Source organism: Barbus barbus (genome assembly GCF_936440315.1).
Source record: "Barbus barbus genome assembly, chromosome: 12".
NCBI classification, from domain to species: Eukaryota; Metazoa; Chordata; class Actinopteri; order Cypriniformes; family Cyprinidae; genus Barbus; species Barbus barbus.
In genome coordinates, this window is record NC_136740.1 from 23103933 (window position 1) to 23114973 (window position 11041).

Sequence of the window (11041 nt, forward strand, 5' to 3'; positions counted from 1 at the left end):
CAGATGGAATGAAGTTGGATGAGCGGCAAAAACAGGCGAAGGAGAGAAGGGAGGAGAGGGCCAAATATTTCGGTAAGACAACACAAGGAAGACAGTGAGACAGCACCACCTACTGTCTGGGGTCTAGATGTGTTGACAAAAAACATTTCGTCATTCATGTTTCAAACTCCTGAGGCTTGTGCAAAAGCGCAGGAAGGCTGTAAAGAAATAGCTGCTGAAATTCTATGGCTTTTGTAGATTTTAATTGGTTAGAGGTGTGAAATTTGTCATTGTGATATTTGACATGTCACATGTTTTTCAGACTAACAAGCATGTGCATGCAGTTTGTTTTTGCATTTTGTTTTCCTCACATTTTTTATCACTTCTATTTTATACATCTCTGTTTTTCTCTTAAATACTAATATGCATTAATATTTGTATATTTTTAACATTTAAACATCCATATTTATTTATTAATTATTATCAAAAAATGGCTAATACGGTGACACCACAAGCAGTTTCAAGTAAAAGCAGGTTTGAAAATCGATAGATGGATATGTTAAGGTTATATATTAAATATATTTATTTGTAATATAAATTATATGAATATAAATATATACGTGTAAATATTTTCCAAATATATACTGTATGTGTGTGTAGTTACATAGACATAATAAATATACACAGAACACACATATATTATGCAATCAAAAACTTTTATTTTGTATGCGATTAATCACGATTAATCATTTGACAGCACTAATATATATATATATATATATATATATATATATATATATATATATGTATGTATATGTTTTTAATATTTAGATATTTGTAAAATAATATTGTATATTAACTTTCAGCTAATTTAAATTAGAAAAATAAATACTATTTCAAATGTTCTCAAATACATGTCAGGAAACACTGTAAAAAAACAAATCCCCTCTGGCTTGGTTGCATACAAGCTCTTTTTACAGTTTTCTAGGCACCTAATTAGTAATAATATGAACATTTCCCCTAGTTATAACAATTACGACTATGAAATAACTTCTACATGTTTTACTGCTTCTGTGTCTTTACTAAACCAACAACTTAGAGATGTTCTCCTCTTCAGAGAATTATAAATATCTCACATGCTCCATGTTTTGTTCTTCATATCACTGTGCTTGATATGGCTGCTGAGAGTGCTGTGCTGCTCTGCTTTGCATGATTGACACAATGTTTTTGTCTTCTTTCTCACCTTCTCTCCCCAGAACAGCATAGCCAGACTCAAGGTAAGCCACTCCTGTCTCTGGTGGTGTTGGTGACTGATGCGCTTCATCCCTTTCTCTATCAAATGCTTATTCTCTTGTAGAGCTACTTTCCCTTTCCATTGTCTCATCATAATTAGTGACATTTGTGTTGTGCGTCTTAATTTTGAGTGAAAAGCTGCCACCGCTGTCACACTCCCCTGCTGGAAAATTATGCTTAAACCAATTTATGATGAATACCAGTTTCTACATAACTTGGTAAACGGGCAATTTATGGTTATTAGCTGGTTCAAGCTGGTTGATGAGCTGGTTTACCTGCTAGTAGATCACCTTGCTGATTAGGACCTGGTTGAGTTGGTTAAATATGTCTGTGTTTTCTATTACAATGATTATGTATGGTAACACATTTGAATGTTTTATAGATTTAATTTAGTTTATTTTAGAATATTGTAGAATTTAATCAAGTATTTATTAGTAATGACGTACAAGTAATGACAAACGGTTCAGAAAGTGAATTGACTCCGCAACTGCTCAGATGAATTCTGGGAGTTCATTCAGTCATAAGACTGATTCAAACATTGATTTAATAAAAAAACAACAACAACAACAACAGCTCATTGGGGTCATTGCTCTGACTTGGCTCATATTGGCCAGTATGACCTGTTTTTTTTTTTTTCCAGCAGGGTCAGCTGTCCTCCTGATTTTACCGTAATGCTTAGCTTTCACAATTGACTCACTGTGAATTTCATACAACGAACATGATGGGGCTTGTCAGTATCTTAATAATAGGATGGAAATGTGTAAATCAACCATTTTACACTTTGATTTTTAGGTTATTATCGCAAATATAATTAAGAAAATTGTTTATTTGGGATTCTCTTTTACACATTTTTTTTCAGTTAATCTGTCAAAACATCATATAGGTCATAATTCATAATTCAGAATGTAAATATGGCAATAACATGATACACTGCATTCATGTTTTTTAGTATTGGGGTCAGTTATAGGTCATAGGTCCACTAAATTTGAACTTTTGACCGCTAAACCTCCCTTCACATGTGTATGTTTTTCAGAAAGCTTGTTTTCATAGCAAGGTTTTACAAGTTTCCCATAATTACAAACTGCAGGATCCGTTTAGACCCAGAAGTAACATCTGCTGCTGTCTTGAAGTGACTGAACTGTGAATAAATCATGGTTGATATGAATATAATCATGATAAACACACATCCTGCTACATTCCAGTCACACAAGGGTGAAGTGTGTCATTTAAACCTAACAGTTCAGGACATAGTCAATCGAACTCATCAATCCATCTCTTTTACCGTCACCATGGACCTCCACATTAATGTTTAAAATTTGTGTGGACTGCAGGGAGTGAGTCAAATGTTCATAGTCGGACATGTAGTGTAGTCTCTCAGACTGTGGGTTATCTTCCAGCTCATCTATCTGCCAGCAGGGTTATGAAAGTTTGATGAAGAGCGTCACCCGGGCACTCTCAAGCCATCACTATTTTATAACTGTGGAGCTCAGAGAAAAAGACTCAAAACCTCCAGTCTCAGAAGAGATGAAGGCTCCAAGTGGAGAGTCTTTTCATGTCAAGCCTTGCTTTCACTCTTTATTGCAGTGACAGTAGGTATTGCACATTAATGATTTGTTCAGCACTTTTTATACTCTAAAAGTAGGTAGTATTTATTCTGAATCAACATATTAATGCCCAACAGTTAATGTAAAACTTGATTTTGCTAGCTTTAATGTCAAAGTTGTTTTTCTTTTCTTTCTAGATGGCTCCTAAAGTGGAGCTAATAACATATGTGTCCCTATCATTGTTGCATTTGAGTTTGAAGTCACTCCATTGTCTTTGCCATTTTATGAAGTCATACACCATAATTAAAAATGTAGTATTTTATGAATTAAAAATGCTTTAAACCCACATATTCCAAAAGTATTCTTATATTCTTAAAACACAAAACAAATACGAAATGAATGCAGATTTTGATTTATTTTATTACGTAGTACATGACTAGGATATGAAATATGTTGTTTGAGACAAAAAGCTCAAAGTTAAATAAACATACACTGACAGCTTTTTGTAAACAATGTTCACAGTGTGCTTAAATAGGGGTTATGTAGGTGCTGTTGTAAGTGCTGTTCTTTTGAACTTTCTATTCAGCAAAGAATCCTGAAAGAAATGTATTACAGTTTCCACAAAAATATTAAGCATTACAACTGTTTTCAACCATGTTTTTTGAAGAAACCAGCATGTTACAATGATTTCTGAATGATCGTTTGACACTGAAGACTGGAGAAATGACTGCTGAAAATTCAGCTTTGTCATCACAGGAATAAATTACATTTTTAAATATATTAAAATAGAAAACAGATATTTTGGATTGTAATATTTCACAATATTACTATTTAATGTATTTTTGATCAAATAAATGTAACCTTGGTGATTATAAGATACTTCTTTCAAGAACATAAAAAACAAATCTTACTGTAGTCTGTTAAAATGTTAGTTCACCCAAAAATAAAACTTCTGTCATTTTCTCACCCTTGTGTCATTCCGAACCCAGAAAATCAGTTCAGTTTAATATGGTCAAATGGACCTGAGAGGGTTTCTCTCTTACCGGTTGCCAAAAACGTGATTAAATATCGAATAATTGAACATGCATTAGGAAATGTGAATGATGGGTGTCTGAATTCTGTTCAAACACTGATGACTAAAGGTCAACATGCTGACCTGGTTTTGGTAGGTAACAGGCTCTTCCTCTCTATCATGTAGCTGCTAAAAAGTCTCAGTGGCTGGAGAAGGAGGAACGGGCACGGCAGGTGCGGGAACAGCAGCTGGAGGAGCGGAGGAGGAAGCTGGAGGAACAGCGGCTGAAAGCAGAGAGGCGCCGTGTAGAGCTGGAGGAGAGACAGAGACAGAAACTTGAGAAGAACAAGGTGAGAGAGTAGTGGTGTTCAGTGCAAACCCACATGATACAACCTCTTCTTCTAATTTTACACACTTTGAGGATCCGAGTCCCTGAGGTTTCTGCCAATGTGCCAGGCATTGTTTTCCCTTTCAGCTCTCTGATCAGTGTTGGGGGTAACGCATTACAAGTAACGTGAGTTACGTAATAATATTACTTTTTTCAAGTAACTAGTAAAGTAACGCATTACTTTTTAATTTACTACAAAATATCTGAGTTACTTTTTGGCAGCGGCTATTTGCACTAAGTGTAAAAAGCGATAGACGCTATTTAAACTAAGTGCAAATAGCATATTTTTTTAGTGACATGCTATTTACACTAAGTGCAAATAGCTATAGATTCTATTTACACTGTTAAAATAGCAAGATTTTCTGCTATTTATACTACTTATTGCAAATAGTGGCAATTATCTGCACCTCAGTATTGTAGTACATTATAAAACAGTACGCAATAATAACGTACTGAGTGTAAATTATAATTTTAATTCAAATTTATTAAATGGATGCCACCTTATTGGGACAATAAAGCCCTCCCTACACCTACCCTAACCCTACCCGATACTTTATTTTCAACTTTTTGATTATTTCCTTCATTTTTATTGAAAATAAATGCCTTTCTAATGCGATATGAGATTTGAAAAGGGAGAAAAAAATGTTTGGCAAAAGGTGGGCTCGAACTCGGGTCGATCGCGTCAAAAAGCATGCGCCTTACCATCTACGCCACTGAAACTGATGTTGAACTAACTTCTTTTTTTTATTGTTGACTAACCCAATCACACGTTAGTGGGCGGAGTTAGTGTAAATAGCCTTTGCCAACAAGATGGGCTATTTGCACTTAGTGTAAATAGACACTCCGTTACTTTTTCCCCATTTATTGACTGACTGTGTGAGCATGCTGTTACTATAGATCTAAATGTGAATGTGCATGAATTCATCCCACTCGCAAAAAACTGATTTAGCATTCATCAAAATGAATTAAAACAGTGAAATGCAAACTCAGAATATGACGCAAACTGCAATAATTAAATATGCTAAACAACACAAATGTATCTAATCCCATTTTATTAACCAATGTCTTTGCTGCTGACCTTTGATGATCCAGTTCAACCATACTAATAAGCAAAAATGACTTTAGATAAAGTAACAATTGTACTTCATTGTTTTTTTTATTGCCGAAGAGTGTTAAACCTTCTTATCCTGAGTTTTACTTTACAGACGTGAATTTACTTTTCCTTCACAAGATACAGGGCTTTTACATTTGTATTAATGTAATTTCTTGTATTAAAAACAATCAAGCCCTGCTCATATTTAAAAAGTAACGCAAAAGTAACGTAACGCATTACTTTTCATAAAAAGTAGCTAAGTAACGTAATTAGTTACTTTTTTAGGGAGTAACGCAATATTGTAATGCATTACGTTTAAAAGTAACTTTCCCCAACACTGTCTCTGAGTAATGCTAGATGAGTTGTTTATCAGTTAAAGTGGAGCAAATTGAGCTCTGAGTTTTCCCCTTTAAAAGATCAATACCATCTCCTTTGTTCCTCCTAGTGCCCACTGCCCATTATATCTAAATGTGCTATATAAAGTATTTGCTACACTTATGTTACACTGTAAAGCGACTCACTCTACACTATTTATTTATTTTTGTTCAGGAGCGGTATGAGGCGGCCATCCAGAGGTCTGGTAAGAAGACATGGGCAGAGATTCGGCAGCAGAGATGGTCCTGGGCCGGAGGCTTAAGCGGCAACTCCAGCCAAAGTCAGAGTGAGTTACATAAAATGCGCTTACATGAACACAAAAACGGTACCTGTAGGTATTGCTTCTGGTTCCTTTTCATATTAACTGCATTCATGATCCATGTTAAGAAATGAATAAGCTGGAGTTTACTGAGACGGATGCATTTAAAATAATTCTCTCTTTTTTTTTTCTTTTTTTTTTTTGTCATTTTTGCACATTTTACCCTATAAAGTGCTTAAGAATACACAATAAAAATAAAATAAATGTCTGTTTTCTATTTCCATATAAAGGAAAGGTATCAGGTTCTCTAGTTTCTTAGACTTTTCACATTAGATGATTTCTTATATGTTGCAAAAAAGTAATCTAGCAGATGGCAACCAATAGAACAACAGTAATTCCTATTGGAATAATGCTCAAAACAAAAAGGAATTTTGTAATGGTTTTTATGGAAACTGTAAGAATTTCTGTGATGGTTTCTATGGTTTTTTTTGTTTTTTCAGCAGGGTAATGATACTCATACTGTGCTCCACATTATTGACAATATTGACCTGAAGCTTGACTTTGCGAATTTAAAATCGCAAATCAAATCGCAATATCTCTCAAAAAAATCTCAATTAGATATTTCCCCAAATCGCACAGCCCTAACTTACACGTGTCCCTTGTTTAGCTTTTTTGTTAAGAATTTAGGCCCGTTATTCCTTAAATGGTGAAAATGTACAAAAACTCAAAAGTTGTAGAGAAACATCTTAATAATCTTCAGTTACGCGCCTTTATGTATTTATGGGTCTGTAGATAACAGAAGGTGAGAATGACTTACTGAGAAGGCTTGGAAATAGGGTAATGAACTTCAATGGAGCTTTCTACCACTTCCCCCAGGACTAAAGACCTCAATTTAACCAATGCCGTTTCTCCAAGGATATTATTTTCTAACTGACTTAATTTAGTTTTTCCCCTCCCAAAAGTTGTGCAGTCATTGTAGTCTCTGAAGGTGCTTTAAGAGGAGAAGTGGAGGCGGTGACCCCATTATAAAGTCTGTAGACTCTGTGATAATGAACTTTAAGCAGCCCAACTCAATAAAAATAGCAGTTGAGTTAATATTCAGACACTGCAAACATAACAGTGGTTATCCAGGATACAGATTGCCATCGTCTCAAACAGTAGTTTTAAAGTATGTTTTGACCTATATGTTTACTTGTCCTATATATCAGTGGCTGTTTTGTTTGTTTAATGGATTAGTGGTTAATTTTTTGACTGCCCCCCATCGTTCCGCCATGGTCCCCTCAGCATTGTGTATGCGGTGTTCTCTGGATTTTACAGGCAGATGCTCAATATCAGCGGTTAACCTGCCCAAACATGTGGATTCGGTCATAAACAAGCGGCTCTCCAAATCTTCTGCCACTCTCTGGACGTCCCCTAGCAGAAGTAAGGACATGCCTCCGGATCTAGCCCCTCCTTCACGTCTTCACAGGCTCCTCCCTTTACATAATTATGAGTTTCCATTTTATCCCACCACCTTTGATTTCTCCCTTGAGACCAATCACCTGCTCGTCCGCCGTGATCACTCAATCATTCCCTCCTTCCAAACTGTCTCCTCGTCAGTGTCTTCAGTTTGACCGAATTTGAATTTTTAAATCTTCGTCTTTCACCGTCAACCGTCCTCAGTGGTGTTCTGTTTTTGTTTTGTTATTTTTGGTGGTGGTTTTCTCTTTGTTAATGTAACTTCTTTAAAGATGAATACTTGCATACTTCTCCATACCTTCACCTGCATATGATGCATGATGATACAGTGGTCCCAGAAAGTATTTGGACACTTATAATAATAAAATTGATCCTAGAAGATTTTTTTTTTAAACAAACTATTTTCTGAGTGTCCAAATGCTTGTCTGTTTGAACAATATTATGGATTGTTTTATAGGTAACACCTTACAATATGGTTTGTTAATGATGTTGGTTAAAGCATTATGTATCATAAATTAAGTTTTACATTCTTTTATTGATCTAGGTTTGATTTTAATTGCTTTTCATATTTTTTATGTTAAAGAATTGAAGCTTATTGTAAAGTGTTACCATTTTATCTTTTAAAACCTAACAAACATCTGAAATGTTTAAAGTGTGCTTGTGCTATATTTCTTTGAAGTCACTGTCCATTGTTTTGATGTTTTGTTGACATTTATACATTGTAAGTGTCTGTACATTATTCAAAAAGAGAAATGTGTTGATGGTTTTACATTCCACACAGAAGGGCCATTTTTCAGTGAATTGAGGTCTAGTTTCTTTCCCAAAAATGGTTGGTGCTTCTTTTATTGGATATACTGAGGTCATGAAAACTCAATCGTAAGTAGGGCACACACTATTTGTGAGTGCACCCTAAAACAATAGATGGAGTAAAGCAGAAAGTAGAGCTCATGCTTAGTGCTGAGACAGCTAATCGAGTCTGGAAAGTTTTCCATGAGCAGAGACTTTACTGCAGAGTGCTGATGAATGTTCAGCTATGGGCAATATCTCTCTTGATCTCTCTTTCCAAAATGCCTGTCTAGCCCCTAATTGTTCTTGTGCTCTTGCTTTTCACATCTTACCATGCATTTACCTGCGGCTCTTTCTTGTTTCCCCTTTTTCTTTTCTCTTGAAAATCACATAAGTTTAGAATTAGGGTTATTTCTCATTTTTGTAGTGTTTAATTTGAAATACTAAAATGGCTAAAACTAAAATAAATGTATGAAAATTTAATAAAAAATATAGAGATTTAAAAAAAAACTACTAAAAATGAGAGAAACTTTTGATAAAAATATACATAAAATCTTAAATTAAACTGAAAACTGAACATTTTAAAATAAAATCTAAATATTACTTAAAATTCTTAAAATGACACTTGAGAATGTGATGTAACTGTTTCTAAGTTAGCAATGATGTTTATTTTTGGTTAGTGTAAAGTTTTATTGTAGTGTTTCATCGTTGTTTTTTTTTACATACATAAAACAACTTGATTTATGTTTTATATACATAAATCAAGTTTATAGTAAAAAAAAACACAAAAAAATAAGGTCCATATGACACTGGTTTGTGGCAACATTAGGTGAATAAATTGCAGAATTTTTATTTTTAGATGAATTCTTCTTTCAATATGTTTTGAACTTTAGCTAATTCTCACAGAATTTCTTTTTTGGACTTACTATTCACCTTTACTGGCTTTTCTAGCATGTGGCAGTGTTGTGAAATCCTCATGTGGGCTCACCTTCATCCCTGTTGACAGCAAGAGAGACAAACATTTGTCATTGCCATGAGCTTATCATTATAAAAATGTATAATATCGCAACTGTTTTGTTTATTATATTCATGTAAAAGTTGGGAAAAGGGTTGTTGCAAGTATATTTTAATAGGAACTCATTTTTTATCTTTTCTTGCAGCTCGTAGCATGCAGCTGAGTCCCTGGGAGAGCAGCATTGTAGACAGGCTGATGACGCCCACTCTCTCCTTCTTGGCTCGTAGCCGCAGTGCTGCCAGTGTGCTGAACAACTCCAGAGGTGCCCGTGAGTGACAATCATAGTACCCTTTACATTTGTGATTAGCCTCAGTCTTTTAGCAAAGTCTTTTTAAACACTAATTTGCAGTATTCTTCTATTTTTTTGGGCCTGTGCAAGTCAGAAAAAAAACAGCATGACCTTTTTCTGTTCTGTATGCTGCAAATTGGGAGTGTTCTTTCATGTAATGTGTTCTTTCATGTAGAGTCTCCGTTGTGTCCGCGCTCGGCGTCTGCCAGCCCTATCTCAGCGTGTGCTCATCGGCCACATCACCGCTGCTCTGAGCACTGGAGGGTCACTACCAGCACGCCCGATATCGTCCAGCGCAGACGAGACTCCACACCTGTGAGTCATTTAAGACTCCCTTTGACTCTGCATCTTTCTTATACTCCATCCATCCTGCCTGTTATATCATATTTTGCTGTGATATAAGAGGAGGTGAGAAATTCATCATTCATCCACACGTCCATGAATCCATATATCCAAGTCTTGATTTCCAACCTGTTTTGCCTCATGTACCTGTACAGCACTAATCTTCATTATGAAACATGCATGTTGCCTCGTTAATGTAATTATTAATATTATTAAAGTGGCCATTTATTACAACAATGCACTTTAGAACTAAAAAAAACAGCAGATACTGTGAGGGAAATATCATCTGATCAAATAGTCAGAGGTAACAAAGGCTTACACCTACTTGTCACTGTCTTTATTTTTTGTCTTTTCTTTTTTTTTTTTTTTTCAAAAGATGAGGAAGGATAAGAAAGAAAAGGAGAAAGAAAATGAAAAGGAGAAGAGTACCATCACCAAAGAGAAGGTGCTGAAGAAGAGACAGTCCATGCCTTCAATGAAAACCAGGATAGAGTCCAGGTAAAATGACTGTAATCTAGCAATGTATCTAAACCTATAACCTAAATTTAATTTTAAAGATACATTTGTATTAGTTTTAGTTAGATAAACCAAAACCTGTTAAAGTTATGTAATGCTGTCTCTGACTAAACATTTCACCTTTTTGTAGTAGCCAGAAGTCATAGTTTAGTTTCAAGCTGTGCTATGTAGATATATAGCTTAGCTTTAGTTTTAAAGGTGCTTTTATGTGTTTAATTTGTTTAATCATCATTTATCTATTTGTAGGACATTTTGAAATATCAGGCAGCATTTTAGGTCATGTTCTTGCCCCTGCTGTGAACATGTTGTATTAGTCCTTCCCCCAACGTGTGTGTAAGACAGACTTGTGTATGGATTAACTGGTTCTCGTCATTAATAAAGCCATAGATGCTAGAATGGCGTTAAGAAAAAAATAAACGAACAAAAACATGCTGTATAATAAATTTTTCTAGCTTAGCCATTAAATTGAGTTTTTCTTCATGTTTCTAGTCCGAGTCCAGTGTCCAAACTGAGATCTGCGTCTCCTGTGATGCCCAAAGGCCGTGCGTCCTCCCCCAGTCCTGCAGTATCTCCCAAACCTCCCTCAGCACGAGCGAGTCCAAGCACTCCTAAAGCCAGACCCAAGAGGGCAAGGACCCCTGCCTGCGTGGAGACCCTCACTGCCTCGCCTGTCTCCATAGAGAGGGTCAAAG

At 35.4% G+C, this 11041-nt stretch overlaps 1 protein-coding gene across 7 annotated transcripts in view; it reads left to right on the top strand.

Moving 5' to 3' along the window:
- Window positions 1–11041, top strand: part of LOC306878272 (ensconsin-like) — a 40179-nt gene that overhangs the window by 18528 nt on the left and 10610 nt on the right. For 2 of the 7 annotated variants that reach the window (XM_079430514.1, XM_079430515.1), the window contains exons 3-11: window positions 4–72; window positions 1236–1256; window positions 4015–4178; window positions 5859–5970; window positions 7261–7365; window positions 9348–9470; window positions 9667–9806; window positions 10210–10331; window positions 10839–11041. The exon at window positions 10839–11041 is cut by the window's right edge and continues 36 nt beyond it. In XM_079430514.1, the coding sequence (XP_079286640.1) occupies window positions 4–72; window positions 1236–1256; window positions 4015–4178; window positions 5859–5970; window positions 7261–7365; window positions 9348–9470; window positions 9667–9806; window positions 10210–10331; window positions 10839–11041 (1059 nt within the window). The remainder of the gene's footprint in view (window positions 1–3; window positions 73–1235; window positions 1257–4014; window positions 4179–5858; window positions 5971–7260; window positions 7366–9347; window positions 9471–9666; window positions 9807–10209; window positions 10332–10838) is intronic. The other 5 variants (XM_079430517.1, XM_079430518.1, XM_079430519.1 and 2 more) reach the window with 3 other exon arrangements.